Source organism: Adiantum capillus-veneris, chromosome 17, assembly GCF_014529385.1.
Source record: "Adiantum capillus-veneris isolate H3 chromosome 17, ASM1452938v2, whole genome shotgun sequence".
NCBI lineage: Eukaryota > Viridiplantae > Streptophyta > Polypodiopsida > Polypodiales > Pteridaceae > Adiantum > Adiantum capillus-veneris.
This window is the reverse complement of record NC_140947.1, coordinates 95,949,817-95,966,430: the sequence shown is the minus strand read 5'-3', so window position 1 is coordinate 95,966,430 and position 16,614 is coordinate 95,949,817. Positions and strand designations below refer to the sequence as shown.

At 45.2% G+C, this 16,614-nt stretch overlaps 1 protein-coding gene across 1 annotated transcript in view; it reads right to left on the bottom strand.

Moving 5' to 3' along the window:
• Window positions 1-359: 359 nt before the first annotated feature.
• LOC147437738 (chaperone binding / ATPase activator) overlaps window positions 360-16,614 on the bottom strand; it is a 35,214-nt gene continuing 18,959 nt past the window's right edge. The window contains exon 6 of the mRNA XM_086487223.1: window positions 360-702. Within this exon, the coding sequence (XP_086343349.1) occupies window positions 568-702 (135 nt within the window). The 3' untranslated portion in view covers window positions 360-567. The remainder of the gene's footprint in view (window positions 703-16,614) is intronic.

Here is a 16,614-nt window from a genome sequence, read left to right as displayed (position 1 = left end):
AAGATTAGAGCTTATGAGAAATGACCTAGGGATTGGGCACAATGAGCAACGACTGACAGCCTGCAAAATTGTTTGAAAAAAGGGGGACCATATTTGTATCCGGACCACCATCAGACCGTACACCGTATGGACATATGACATGGGCATTCATACAGCATACAGAAACTTCCAAGAACCATTTCCACCCTTTCACTCAACCGCTCTCCGGGCCACTTTAATCTTTGTCATCGCAAGCCTATCGAATTGTAGCTAAAGACAGAACATCTCTTCTGACAGCTTAGATCCAAAATATTGCCCTCATTATATCTCAATGTAGTAAGATAATACGAGCCCACAAAGCAGTTTTAAGAACAGCTGTCTGGCTGAAATTCTAACACTATTTTTACCATTGCAATAAAGCAGTGTTCCGCACCTCACACACGAGTCTTGGACTTCCAAAAGCTCTGATTTAAGCTATTGATCGAAGTTCAAGAAAGGGATCACATCGTATGAATGTATGAATATATCCTGGCCCATACACACACACAGATGCCTTAGTCTATGCTAGGAAGGAGAGGTTTCAAAGCCTCATCGCGCTTTCAATTCATCCTCAAACTCTTGAAGTTTATCTCTGATTGCAGGTAGGAATGATTGAAGTTCTCGACAAAAGATAGCTTTTTCAGATCCTTCAATATCAGTACTGCTTGCCAACTCCACTTCAAGCTGCAGAAAAACATAGCTCAATAGTATTAATTTCACGACCTCCATCGCAATAACAGTTATAGAACAGTGAGACTCTCTAGTTCTTGAAACAGGAAGTTGAAATTCATTCCAACAACTATCATGACCAATAAAACATGTTCAAATCACTAGAATTTCTTGAGTACAGCTAGATACCCCATTTGAAACTTAGCAATAGATGTGGAGCATAAAGATAATCGGAAGCACTCATCAAATTTTACCCTTCACCAGCTTAGCTGTATTTTATCATTCCACCAAGCCTCAAAACTACCAATCAGCTATTCACGACAATTGAAGAGAATCTTTCATGAGTCAAAGGACTGTTCAAGCAGCTTGCAGCATTTTAAAGTCCTAAGAGCCCATCATATTTAACAATTTGGCTTGTGGTCCCATGTCAACGGAAATTGTGGGACTGTCCGTACAGGCTGCCACATCAACATGTCAATGGAAATTGTGGGATTCTGTACATTTGTTGCCACGTCATCATTCTCCACGCTGTGTGTGTGTGTGTGTGTGTGTGTGTGTGTGTGGGGGTGGGGGGGGGGGGTTCTCGCTTTATTTAATCTCTTTAGGTCACTTGGGCCCTACCAGACATGGTCCCATAAGTTGGTGGGAACTTCTTTTGCTTCTGCTTCTTCACTTAGGGTTTAGACCCCTCGGCCGAGATCTACAGGTTGGCTCCGTTCTTCAGTGGCTTGACACGTCAACAGTTTGTGACATCCCCCCTTCTTGAAAGAAAGTAATCGTCCGCGATTATAGCAGAGCTGCAAACAACTCAAGTTAGCTCAAAAAAATTCCAAGGGTCATTCAAAGGGACAATCAGTTTTCTCATTCCAAATCGAAGCTCTTGATTTTCTAGGTCGTCGGTGTCACCAGCGTGTGACTACTATCTATCCTTTTTGTTGATTTCTTTCTTATTATCTATTTACTTTCACTTTTTGGAAACACCCCTCGGGAAATCTAACTGCCTTGCATTGCATAGCTAGTGTGGAACTGTCCAGAGGGAGTCCAAGCCTGAGGGCAAGAGAGCACTAAGGTTGGACAAAGACTATGGTTAGCCAAAGTGGGGTCATTGACTAGCCAAAGTGGAATCCTTTGCTACAGAGGCTACATTTCAGTTCTAGATGTGGCCACAGTGTACAAAGAGGGTTGGATGACCTAGGAAGATACAATGGCAGCATCTCCTAAAATTTAGGGAACTGCTATTTTGGGACTTGAAAATGTGTTGGCGTCATTACCTCCGGAATGACAAGGGGAACATTTTCTTACTCTGTCGTGAAGTCAACTGGGCAGCCGGTTGGAAGATTTTTAGGCGGCAACCCCGAAACGGGAAAATGCTTGTAAATGTGCCAAGTGGCACCTTCTGGTGCACTTGCCTCATGCAACAAGAAGTGGCGCTGAATTTAGGAGGGGGAGAGCCTCATTTTCAGATTTGTCACAGGTTAAGAGCTATGGAGTGCTTGCTTTCCCTCTTATGCACAGTGCGGTGCCAGGAGTGATGCCCTGCACACTACGCACTGCCCTCTCTCTCCCCTTTGGAAGTATGTTATGCCCCACTAGTGGGCTCTTCATTTGACCAATGTACAATTGTGTGGGTTCATGCGCGATTGCCGAGGCAAGAGCCTCTTGCACAAGTACTGGATTAGCTAGCGGCTAATCCCCTCGCAGGTACAGGTGAATTCCGAGAGGTTTCACGCCAGAAATCTCGTCCGATTCAAAGGGCAAGTAGCCCTACAGGTGCGGGAGCTCGAGGACTTGCTAAGGATGCGACCGGCACGCGAAACAAAGCCCGAAACAGTAAATTACAGCCTGCTGTGTATTTTTGCAGGTTTAGGGTTTTGGCCCTAAACGGACCCTAATACCCCCAGGAAGTTCGGGGACGCAAGGGGACCGCTGTACAGGTAATCTGGCGCATTTTCAGGGCTGAAAACAGAGAATTCAGCGTGCTGCAGATTCTCGCCAGGTTTTGCAAAGTGCACGTATGCATCGGGAAAGTCATTTAATGCGTGGGAATACTGACCGTGAAGGGTTCTAGTACAGTTATGCTGCCGAAATCGGGCTAGAACAGTGGAAATTCAGCCGAGTTTGTGCGGGGCAGCTTGTAGGGAACCACAGCGTTTATTCCCTGTTTTGAACAATAAAGAAATACCGAAAGGGGAGCCTAAGTTAGGGGCCAATCTGGTGTCCATCTACTCTTACAGGTGCAATCTAGCAGCCTGTATCCCTCTCCCCTTTTGTTGTGTCTTGAAAGTACAGGTAAAATAGACGACTAATAACGGATGAAAGCTAAATCAAGGTTTGAAGTAAAGTCTACCGCCCTTTTTGGATTGAACAGGCCGGTTTCATGGTTCCATCGATAGGATTAAATCACTTTTTCCCATAGAAGTGAGCCTTGGTCAGTTTAGGCTTGAAGACACAGGGGATCATAGACCAGACACAGGGAATTGCAATTATGGCTGACAGACCAAATGATGTGACTGAAGAGGTTTCCTCTTCACAGGGTCAACAGACACATGAAGTGGGTGAGTCCTCAAGACCACCACAGACAGATGACGATATATTCAAGACCCAGTTGGCTACTGCTGTGGCTATGTTCACACAAGTAATGCAGAATCCGAGGTTTTTAGCCTTTCTGCAACCTCCTGTTCCGTCTCAGCAAGTTGGGTCACTGGATCATATTCAAAAGCCTGTTAAGGCTCGAGCACAGGTGATTCATACCGCACAGTCAATGGAAACACCTGTACACTTGACGGAGAACATGCAGTCTCCACAACCTATGCCTAAGGTGCAAGAACAGGTGGCTGAGATGCCAGTATTTCAAGTTGTACCAGTTCAGCCCGCCACCTTTCAGCAGCCTATAGCTGGTTCTAATGGGCAGGGAAGCAACTTACAGGCTATGCAACAAGTCTTCCCACCACCTTTAGTACACCCTGGCTATTTTGGAGGTGGATCGGTATTCCAGAGCATGGCTGGTCATGCACCTGGAAATCAATTTTACACGCCAAGAACAATGTTTGGGGGTGCTCAAACGATGATGCCTAACCCCATGTATGGTGTCACGAGCATGCTACCAGGGTTTCAGTGCACTCAGGGCCAATTTGGGATGCCACAAGCAAATTTTGGTATGGCTGGAATTACAAATCAGCAGCCAAATATGGCATTTCCAGGTCAAGTTAATAGCGGCCAAGGAACACAGATGAACCCTAATAGTGTTCCCATGTTTCAATCACTTCCATATGACAATTTAACGCCGTTGGAGAGGCCAACTCCGTACAAAGAAGGTGGCAAAGGTGTGACTTTCACGACCTTTACAGGGTTTGATGACAGGAAGAAGGCTCTCTCATTCCTCCAACAGTTTGACAAGGCCTATGGAGGGGGAAACTTTACAGAGGCTTCAAAGGTCCGCAAGGCAACCACTTTCTTGACAGGGAATGCGGGACAATGGTGGACAACTTTATTGCTTCAAGGGCAAGCTCCATCCACATGGATTTATTTCAAGCAGATTTTTGCAACAGCATGGTTATCTGATGACTTTGAAGCAGATGTCATGACAGAATGGCACCAGTAATGCTACCACTTGCAGAAATCTGGATGATTACAATCGGAAGTTTTGGAAAGCTCTACTTCCAGTAACTTCCTATAGGTTTGTGCCATTCACAGAACAGATTGAAAAATACTGTTGTGGCCTACCTAAAGGATTGAGAAAGTACTGTAAGAAGACAAAAGTCACTACTTTGACGCAGCTCATCGAGGTAGCAAACACTGGCAATGGTTTGCTCAAGGGAGAAGATTGTGAATTTAACACTGGCGTCAAGGCAGGATCAGGCAAGAAAAATTCAGCCAAGAAGCACGTTCCCAATGAGGCTCCTAAAGGGACTCAGGAGTCAACCAACGCAGGGAAAGATAAAGCTACGGCTGAATCAGAAAAGGGACCAGCGAAGAAATGGAAAAGATGTTTTCCTCGCAAGTCAGAAGAGCAAAAGAAGGTCCTGAGGACAGAGAACAAATGCTTTATATGTGAGCAGCCTGGCCACATTGCTTACAATTGTCCTACAAAGAAAAGGCCAGCTGATTCTGATGACAAGGAAGACAAGAAAGGAAAGAAGCCCATGGCTGGTCTAGTGCCAGATATGGTGGGCGACAAGCCAAATTCAGATCTGCAAGTGAGCTTTGCAGAGCATGGGGAAAGGTCAGGGATCAAACAGTGCTTATCTTCTTTGATCCAGGTGCCAAAGCCAACTTTATTTCCCCATGCTCTGCAAGTGAGCTTTGCAGAGCATGGGGAAAGGTCAGGGATCAAACAGTGCTTATCTTCTTTGATCCAGGTGCCAAAGCCAACTTTATTTCCCCAGAATTAGCTTCAAAGTTGGGAATCAGACCTGAAGAGATGGGGTATACAGCAGAGGCAGGTTTGGCATGTCCTGGCCATACAGAGGCTGTGACACCCATCATTGGAAAGTTGCGTCTACATATCCAGTCCTATATAGATGCTGAAGAATTTTACATCATGCCACTGGACGGATGTGATGTGTTGTTAGGTATTCCTTGGTTGTTTCGTGTACAGGGAATCATGGATGCCTACAACAAAAAGATCACTGTACAGAGCAGAGGAAAGACTCACATTCTGGATGTAAAGCTTAAAGGGGAGTCTATTCCTACTATATCAGCTTCTGCTATTACTTCTGTAATGAAAAAGCATCTTTCTGCGTACTTGGTTTTTGCACGTGAAGTGTCAGATTGTGATGAATCAAATTTATCTGTGTTATATAAAGAAAGGTCAATGTTTTTACAACAGTATAGTGACTGTTTCTCCGATTCATTACCATCTCAATTACCGCCAGAGAGACCCGAGGACCATGCGATAGATTTGGTGTCAAGCAGTAGCCCACCAAATAAGCCTCCGTACAGGGTTAGTGCGGCTCAGCAGGAAGAGATAATGGGCCAAGTACAGGAGCTGTTAGAAAAGGGGCTGATTCAGCCCAATTCATCTCCATTCTGTTCTCCAGTGTTGTTGGTGCAGAAAAAGGATGGCTCATGGCGTATGTGCATCGACTACCGTGCACTGAACAAGAATACCATCAAGAATAGGTTCCCTATACCTAGAATTGATGATATTATAGACAAATTAGAAGGAGCAGCTATGTTTAGCAGGATAGATCTAAAGAGTGGGTACCATCAGATCCGCATTAGATCAGAGGATGTGCACAAGACTGCTTTTAGAACAACGTTTGGCCTTTACGAATTTTTAGTGATGCCCTTTGGTCTCACAAATGCTCCTGCTACGTTCAATAGGATGATGGACAGAATTTTCCGTCCACACCAGCAGTTTGTTGGTACATTCTTTGATGACATGATAGTCTACTCAAAGAATGAAGAGGAGCATAGGCATCACTTGGCCATTGTGTTCAAAGAGCTACGCAGTCATAGGTTGCTCATCAATGCAAAGAAAAGTGAGTTTTTTTTGGAAGAGATTCACTTTCTGGGACACATTGTCTCAAAGGATGGTGTCAGAATGGATCCTGCAAAAGTTGAAGCGATCAAGTCATGGCCAAATTTGAAGACGGTGCACGAAGTCCGAAGCTTCTTGGGACTATGCTCCTATTACAGAAGGTTTATCCGAAATTTCGCTGAGATTGCTTCACCTTTACATGCTCTTCAAAAGAAGGCAGTCACTTTTAGATGGACACAGAAAGAGATTTCAGCTTTTAATCTCTTAAAGGAAAAGATGACTTCAGATCCAATCATTGTGTTGCCAGATCTTAGGAAGTCATTTGTGGTCCAGTGCGACGCCTGCGGTAGTAGCATTGGTGCAGTGCTAATGCAAGATGGTAGGGTAGTAGCCTATGAGAGCAGAATTTTGCAAGGGCCAGAGATGACCATGCAGGTCTATGAGAAAGAGTTACTGGCTGTGATTCATGCGCTCTTAAGTTGGAAACACTACCTGCTAGGTGCACATTTCGTTGTCCAAACGGACCATCAGACCTTGCGATACTTCTTGACACAGACAAAGTTATCTGAGAAGCATATGCGATGGGCAAATATATTGTCCATGTTCCATTTTCAGATTGTGCATGTGGAAGGCAAGAAGAACGTTGTGGCTGATGCCTTGTCTAGGAAGCCACAAATTTCAGCTGTGTCAATTCCTTATCATCATGAACTTGATGATATAAGAGAACAGTATGAAAATGATGAAGATTTTGCAAGAGTCTTCGAGCAACTAATGCAAGGACAACGTCATGAACACTATCTTCTCAAAGACGGGTTCATGATGATGCATGGCAGATTGAGTGTCACAAAGCCATTGCGACGCAAAGTTATGGAAGAGAGTCATGTCCCACCGTATGCAGGGCATCGTGGCATCGATGCTACAGCTAAAGCGGTTGAGACATTCTTCTATTGGCCTACATTGAGAAGAGATGTGGATGCCTTTGTGCGAGAATGCCTAATATGCCAGAAGGTCAAGTTTGACAGGCAAAAGGCACCAGGGTTATTGCAACCACTACCTATTCCAGATAGACCATGGGAAAGTATTGCTATGGATTTTATCTTTGATCTTCCGAGAACGCAGACAAGAAACGATGGTATTTGGACCATCATTTGTAGATTCAGCAAACAGGCTCATTTCATTCCTGTCAGGAAGAAGATAAAGCCAGATCAGATGGCACGCTTGTTTATAAGCAATATTTTCAAGTATCATGGCATGCCACAGTCGATTGTTAGCGACCGTGATCCACGCATGACAAGTTTGTTCTGGAGAGGCTTGTTTGAGAATATGGGCACAACGCTCAAATTCTCTTCGTCATTTCATCCTCGAACAGATGGACAATCAGAAGAGGCAAATTCTACTGTCCTAGATCTGCTAAAGTGTTATGTGTCAGAGCATAAAGGAAAGTGGGAGCAGTATTTGCCATTGGTGGAGTATGCATACAATAATACAGTGCATTCATCAACTGGCAAGGCACCTTTTGAGATAGTTGAAGGTGGCAAGAAAGTTCCTCCCATACTGCATACAAAGGACAAGATATTTGAAGCAAATAAGTATGTTCAGGACATGGATGAAACGTACAAGAAGGTCAAAGTGGCCTTAGAAAGGACTCAGACAAAACAAAAGAAAGCAGCTGATCGTCACCGTCGTGAAGTGGTATATTCACTTGGTGATTGGGTGCTTTTACGCTTTGAAAAGGCAAGGTTAAAGAAGATGAAGGGCAAGGAAAAACTGTTTCCAAAGCTCAGCATGCGTTACTATGGGCCTTTTCAAGTGTGCGACATAATCAGTGATGTTGCATATAGGCTGAAATTGCCTGACAGTTGGAAGATTCACAATGCGTTTCATGTGAGTCTTCTCAGACCCTATGTGGGTGATGTGCCAGAAGATATGCCAGCTGAAGATCAGCCGGAAGTCGAGAAACTTGACGAGATCTTGGTCCCTGAACAGATTTTGGCACACAAAGAAAGGAAAGTGAAAGGCAAGGTTGCTAGGCGTTACTTGGTAAAGTTCAAAAACTATCCACCAATGGATGCTAAGTGGATGGAAGAAGGTGAACTTGCAGAGTCACCAACTGAGTTATCACTTTACCTTGAAGCCTTCAATTTGCAACCTACCTTGACCCCATGAGTTTCAAAGCTACATGGACTGTCAGTGTGACAATGGCTTCTAAAACAAATGATGTACAAGGTATTTAAAGTGAGCTCAAATGAAATACCTCTTACATGAATGTTAGAGCTGTACAGATTGTCAGTTTGGCAATTGCTCTTATGGAATGTCCAAAAGTTTGGTTAGTGCTATAGAAGTGAGTATTTCTTGTCAGTTTGTCAAGGATACAGTAATTGCTTCTATTAAAGAGTACATGTGTAACTGCATTCTTAAACTGTCGGTTTGGGTATGCTCGAAAGTGTTACGGGATCCAACGTGTACTATAAGACAGTGGCAAAATGTGCAGCTACCATTTTGTCATTGGAAAGTTAGTGACTCAAAGCAATGGCAGAGTGCGAAGCTACCACTATGTCATTGGGACAGGGTTCACACGCAGGCAATACATGAGTCGACGAGATGTTGAATACACCAGGGTTGACAATGAGCATGTATGTGTCGTATATGTGTCGACAGGTGTTGAATACATCAGTGTTGACAGTAAGCATGTACGACATAGATGCAAACGAGGACGTTTGAGATTTCAAGAGGAGGGTATGTCACCAGCGTGTGACTACTATCTATCATTTTTGTTGATTTCTTTCTTATTATCTATTTACTTTCACTTTTTGGAAACACCCCTCGGGAAATCTAACTGCCCTGCATTGCATAGCTAGTGTGGAACTGTCCAGAGGGAGTCCAGGCCTGAGGGCAAGAGAGCACTAAGGTTGGACAAAGACTATGGTTAGCCAAAGTGGGGTCATTGACTAGCCAAAGTGGAATCCTTTGCTACAGAGGCTACATTTCAGTTCTAGATGTGGCCACAGTGTACAAAGAGGGTTGGATGACCTAGGAAGATACAATGGCAGCATCTCCTAAAATTTAGGGAACTGCTATTTTGGGACTTGAAAATGTGTTGGCGTCATTACCTCCGGAATGACAAGGGGAACATTTTCTTACTCTGCCGTGAAGTCAACTGGGCAGCCGGTTGGGAGATTTTTAGGTGGCAACCCCGAAACGGGAAAATGCTTGTAAATGTGCCAAGTGGCACCTTCTGGTGCACTTGCCTCATGCAACAAGAAGTGGCGCTGAATTTAGGAGGGGGAGAGCCTCATTTTCAGATTTGTCACAGGTTAAGAGCTATGGAGTGCTTGCTTTCCCTCTTATGCACAGTGCGGTGCCAGGAGTGATGCCCTGCACACTACGCACTGCCCTCTCTCTCCCCTTTGGCAGTATGTTATGCCCCACTAGTGGGCTCTTCATTTGACCAATGTACAGTTGTGTGGGTTCATGCGCGATTGCCGAGGCAAGAGCCTCTTGCACAGGTACTGGATTAGCTAGCGGCTAATCCCCCCGCAGGTACAGGTGAATTCGGAGAAGTTTCACGCCAGAAATCTCGTCCGATTCAAAGGGCAAGTAGCCCTACAGGTGCGGGAGCTGGAGGACTTGCTAAGGATGCGACCGGCACGCGACACGGAGCCCGAAACAGTAAATTACAGCCTGCTGTGTATTTTTGCAGGTTTAGGGTTTTGGCCCTAAACGGACCCTAATACCCCCAGGAGGTTCGGGGACCAAGGTGGAACCAAACGTAAAATACTGTACGTATTCGATACGTAAGGTACGCAGTCCTGTATGGATTGAGGTTTAAGGTACGTAAAAATACGCACTATTGGTAAAAAACCCTTAAAAATTAGGAAAAACATTTGAAATTTCACAAAAGAAGCCCACAAATATATAAACTATCAATCTATATGGCTAAATGAAAAGGCCTACCTGCATTAAACATCAATCAAGTGACCTACCATGGTCCATATACGAACATGGGACACAATACCCGATTTCAGTAATAGTATGACAGACTCGATACCATAATCTCAAAAGCAACATAGCATTGTAAGGTAAGAGACAATGTACATCAATGATCATACAAGGGTGAAGATCCAAAGATTGACTAATGATGATTAAAATACTGCAAATACAAAACTCAACACTACAATCATCCCGGCATGAAAATGGCATATCAATCATGACCAATGAGAATGACATAGCAATCATGACCAATGTCTGATGCCAACTACAAAAGCTCATAAACTAGCAAGGTGCAAATGCCAAAAGTTAAAACTAATACATAGCATGAATAATACTAGAAAAAACCCAATGGAGTCCTCAGTCAAGAGACTCAAGTCTCTCTCTCCGTCTCCCCAAGGTCTCCGAGAAGGGCATCATGAAGAGCATCTTGTGTAGATTGTTTTCCCCTACCTTTGTTTACTCCTGCCATTGCTGGAAATTTTTCTGCAATCAGTTGATCTTTTACAGCAGGCGGCACCTTCTTGCATGCTCCACAATTGGCTGTACATCCTATTGCCGTCAAGTGCCTGACGACATGAGTGACCGTACTGGTCTTCTGCATCCCACAATACTTGCATTGCCAACGTCGTGTACCTGATCCGGATTGCCCTGGAGTCTTCACAATCTCAATGACATTAGTGTGAATGTTCCAGAGGGGGTTGGCTTCGCGAGGCATGGTGTTTTCTTTGCAAGAAAGGCGCTCACAGACCTGCTCTGCACTTGCTCTGCACCTGCTCTGCAACTTTTACAGAAGCGCACACTCTCTGTAAAGAGCTTTACTAAAAAAATAAAACGCTACCCTATCGCTGCAACGAACGCCACACGCGCTGGCCAAATTTTTTTTAAAAAAAATACTGCACCGTACGGATGCAATCCATACGGTACGGATCCGTACTGTATGGACGTACCGTACGGATGTCATCCGTACGTACGTACGGTACTACCTTGTCGGGGACGCAAGGGGACCGCTGTACAGGTGATCTGGCGCATTTTCAGGGCTGAAAACAGAGAATTCAGCGTGCTGCAGATTCTCGCCAGGTTTTGCAAAGTTCCCGTATGCGTCGGGAAAGTCATTTAATGCGTGGGAATACTGACCGTGAAGGGTTCTAGTACAGTTATGCTGACGAAATCGGGCTGGAACAATGGAAATTCAGCCGAGTTTGTGCGGGGCAGCTTGTAGAAAACCACAGCGTTTATTCCCTCTTTTGAACAATAAAGAAATACCGAAAGGGGCGCCTAAGTTAGGGGCCAATCTGGTGTCCGTCTACTCTTACAGGTGCAATCTAGCAGCCTGTATCCCTCTCCCCTTTTGTTGTGTCTTGAAAGTACAGGTAAAATAGACGACTAATAATGGATGAAAGCTAAATCAAGGTTTAAAGTAAAGTCTACCGCCCTTTTTGGATTGAACAGGCCGGTTTCAGTCGGCTTCCCATAAGAATCTCATCCACAAATAAGGAGTCTCATTCCAAATTGAAGCTCTTGATTTCCTAGGTCGTTGGCTTCCCTGAAGAATCTCATCCAATAAGGAATTTTGTGGTTGGTACATCACAATGCAGCACAAATGCTCACATATGCATGTTACAAGACACAACGAACAGTGCCGTTGAGCACCCCTCGAGACAGACAGTCTGCGGTATGAAGCTACTCAACGACTACCTCGTCACCCCCCCTGCAAAAAGCCTAAAAAGGTCCGGGCCATGAGTTCAGAGGACTGGTACAACCAAACGCTCCCCAAACCGCAGCCTGGTCCCTTGGAGGTTCAAGCATACAACCACACGCTCCACAAACATCCCGTTTGCGTCGTTCGGAGGTTTTCTAGCATACAACGAAACGCTCTCCAAACATCTTGCTCCGTCTGCTCTTTGGTAGAACTAGTATATTTTCAAAAAAGCACACGCTTGAAGCTCTGATACCATTGTCACAACTGCCAACGGAAAAGAACATATTGAACACCTTTAAGCACTTCAAACAAACTGAGCAAAAAGAGATGCACGACACAAGACAAGGAGTGGCCAAATTCCACCCCAAGAGAGCACTAGCCCCAAACCTTGGCGCCCCTTTTGGTATTTCTTTATATTGCTTCGACAAGCTACAGCTCCCATGGCTCTAATCTGCATTTCCCACAGGTAGACTGCCAGAGTGAGAGCCCATGGGTCATATTTAAAGGCCCTTGGCCTCTAAAAGCGTTTACATGAAAAGCAGTCAAACTCAAAAGCTTATGGTCCAAAACCCAACCAGCACGTTTTGCGAAAATCTGTACAGCTACCACGTGACACTGTCAACGAAAATTGCAGGACTGTCTGTACAGGCTGCCCCGTCTACATATCAACAAGAATTATGAAACTATGTACATTTGTTGCCACGTCATCATTATCCACGATGTGTGTGTGTGTGTGTGTGTGTGTGTTCGGGGGGGGTCCCGCTTTATTTAATCTCTTTAGGTCACCTGGGCCCTATCGGACAGGGTCTGATAAGTTGTTGGAAACCTCTTCTGCTTCTTCTTCTTCAGCTGCTTCTTCACTTAGGGTTTAGGCCCCTCGGCCGAGATCTGCAGGTTGGCTTCGCTCTTCAGCGGCTTGACACATCTGCAGTTTGTGACAGGTTCTATATCGCTGACGATGATGTCAACGACAAGGTACTCATGGAATCTTTGTCGACGACGAGGTATTGATGGGGTCTATGTCGACGACGAGGTACTGATGGTTCTATGTCGACGACAATGACGACGACGACGACGACGAGGTTCTGTGGATCCCTATGCCGAGCCAAGGCATAAGGGGTACTAGGTGCTTGGGTAATGTGTCAACAACACTGATGACGACGACGATTATGTCAACGACGCTATGGCTGAATGTCGAAATCTGCTAGCGATGTCAATTGCTAGGGAGCTGCAACCATGACAAGGCTAGGCTGGAATCTCCTGGCGTTTCAAGCTGAAAACGCTAGCTGTCTTGGCTGAAAACGTTGGTCATCAAGGGCTGAAAACGCTGATCAGGCTGGTTGAAAAACGCTGGTCTTCTAGCTGAAAACGCTGATGAGAAGAAGGCTGGAAACGCTAGATGCTCTAACTTGCAAGCAATGTGTCACGTGCACATCTAACCCTACGTGTACGTGGACAAGCTACTTCATAACAGGGGTTCAGTTCAACTAGATTAGGAAGTATTCTGGCACTTTTGTGAGTCTTTTCGCAGGCCGTGCATGTCCAGGCACTTAGAGTAGATGCATATCCTCTGGTTGCACACAGCATGATCATCAGATTTCCATCAGAACCCATCAGGAGCATTTTTACAGTGCATAGACCTATTTTCCCTATTTTAGCCAATTTTCACTTACTATTTTTAAATGGCTTTTGTTGGGAACTAGGTAGGGCGATTTTCATAGCCAAGTATATAAGTAAACCTAAATGGCTTTTGTTGGGAACTAGGTAGGGCGATTTTCATAGCCAAGTATATAAGTAAACCTAACGCTAGCACTTTTGGCGGAAGAGGCAGCAGGGACCTCACATCCACAGTGCACCTTCTCAAGCAAGCCCCCCAGCAAAAGCCTAGCGTTTTCTCCAAGAGCAGAACCAGCCTAGTGTTTTCTTCAAGAGCAGAACAAGCTCAGCGTTTTGCACTTGCAGCAACCCGGCAGTAGCAAAACAGCAAAATGCCTAGCGTTTTTGCAACAAGGACCCACATCAGCCCCTCAGCGTTTTGCAAATTCCTTGAGACACGACCTCGGAAGCATCAACCTTTTCAGTTTTCAGCACATAGACATCGCAGTAAAAGCCCCAAACCTCGCAGATCTCACCTTCCTGCAGCAGATCCTCGCCGCACGGTCAGATCAACGAGTGTTTACAGTTTCAGCCCGGAAAAAGCAGATTTCAGCATCTGCGTTTTCAGGGCATCGTCGTCGCATCGTAGCCATCGACATCGTCACCGACATAGAGTCAAAATTCAGCAGATAAAGATTTGCAGATTTCAACCATTAGCGTTTTCAGATTTCAGCCAGTCTCGTCGTCGTCGACATCGTCGGCGAGTCCAAAGCATTGTAGAGATTTGTGCAATCAATAGTAGACCGCTCTCGCCATAGAGAGTGGGGCCTTCGGAGGAGGGTTTTGACAACATTCTGGTGTCGTATTCTTCTCTCTCTATCTCTCAGTCTCATGCACTTTCATTCACAATGTTCACCACTTTGTTTGTGTCCATTGCACTCTCTCACTAAAGGAACGGAAGGCTCTCCCTTCTGTAAGTAAAAGGAACACTTGAGCACAGTTCGGAGCACTCATCTTGATTCTTGAGCAAAGTTCAACATTCACTTCCGCTGCACCTTACATTGGTATCAGAGCTTTGGCAATGTTCTGTATCACTCAAGGAAAGAACCACGTAATTTTTTTGCTTGTTGCGGTCGCACGTAACCCAAGTCCTCTTGGGCGTGTCGATTCCTAATCATGTTTTTGAAGAGTGACCAAAATCCCAAGAAAGAAGGGCTTATCCAACCTCCCCTTGTCTCTCTTTTCAATCATTGAGAGCGGACTGTGCACTTAGCGGCCGGCCACTCGACGTGAGGTGGGAAAAAGCAACCTTGGTGTGAGTGCAAGGCTGCCAAGGGGTGCGCCCACGGGAAAGAGAAGAGCTTGGGTAAGAGAAGATCCTTCTCTAACGCAGATTGTAAGCTAAAGAAGAACCTCAAGAACCTCAAGACTCCAGAACCTCAAGACTCCAAAACCTCAAGACCCACAAGAACCTAAGTTCCTCGTGAACTTAAGAACCCAAGACTTCAGTATATGGTCATCACCCGAAGATACTTCGCATGAAGGTGATGAGCATGAGGGTGGTGAAGAAGAATCCCCCCCCCCAAGGAGGTTTTTCCGACCCTCCCCCTTCCCCATCTACACCACGGTTTTCACCAAATCCTATGGAGGCCTTGGTCAAGTCGATGATGGACATGATAGCACAACAAGAAGCGAATCGCGTTGCCTTGGAAGCGTGAGCGCGAAGCACGCGAAGAAAGACGAGCGGCCTTGGAGGCAGAGCGTGAGGTACAGAGAGACCTACGCATGCAAGAGTTGGTCCGATAGGTTCTCACCTCGAAACCCGAGCCGACCAAAGATGTTGGTAGTTCATCAAGTGGCGCAAGCCGAGACTCGGACTCCAACAACCCCGTCACAGAGAAGATCACGTTCAGTAAGTATGATGGTAAGATAGATGCTACGATTATTCATTCTTGGTTGCATCAATTTAATGCTTATTTTGCGACAACTAAGAAGAGAGGAAATAGCAAAGTTTTGACGCCAACTATGTACCTTGCCGGTGATGCCATTAATTGGTACCACGCATGGCAAGAGGCACAGTTGACCGCGCACCTGGAGGAAGCCGAGGAAGGCGTGCCTCTTTCCTTCAATTGGACCGCCTTCCAAGACAAGCTCAAGGCGCGGTTTATGCCACCACAGAATCTAGCACGGTTGAAAGAGGATTAGCACGGTCTCGAGCAAAATGGTATGCCAGTTATGTCTTTCTCTAATCGTGTTTTGCAGCTCGGCACCCAATTACGCAATTGGATGATAAGCGCAAGGAGGCATTTCTTTATGGACGAGTATATCAAGTTTGTTGTCGAGGTATTCGATCCAATCGATCTCAACAAGGCGGTAGAGATTGCTCTTGCACAGGAGATGAAGCACAACAAGGGAAAGCCTAAGGAAAACAAGACTTCTCCAAGTACCACACAGACTTCTCAGAATGGTAAGAACAGTAAGAATGATAAGAATGGGAACACTTCTTACCAATCTTCATCTAGACTCTCAGAAAAGAACTCTCCAAATGAACCTAAGGGTAAAGCTAACACAATTACTAAACCTAAGCTCACTCCAAATGAAAAGGTAGAACAAGGCATTTTAGGAGGATACATCAGGTCGGAAGAACAAAGCATTTATTCTAAGGAAGGTCGTCGTTTCCATTGTCACATCAAGGGTCACATAAAAAGAACATGTCCTAAGCTTGAATCTAATGACTCTAAAGAACCCACAGAACCCACTTCCTCTGTCAATGCAATAAATGAGAACACGTGTGACCCCAGTTTCTCATGATCCTCCCATTGATGAGTCTCTCATTAAGTGTTACGGTCATGTGAAGGGTCAACGTTTTGTCATATTGTTTGACCCAGGCAGTATGCATGATTTGATTAGTGACTCTCTTGTCGAAAGAGCCCGCTTGGAGATTAGCATGACATTTCCTTTTGAGGTGTCAGGTTTCTCTCCCGGTATGGACTCTCTCATCACGCAAGAGTGCCTTTATGTTTTGTTCACTGTTCAACAAGTGTCCTTCCGCAGAAAATTTGTAGTCTCTTCTCTTTCAGGATGTGATATGCTTTTGGGCATTCAATGGTTTCGTGAGCATAACCCTCTCATTGATTGAGCGGAAAATACTTTCGCTTTC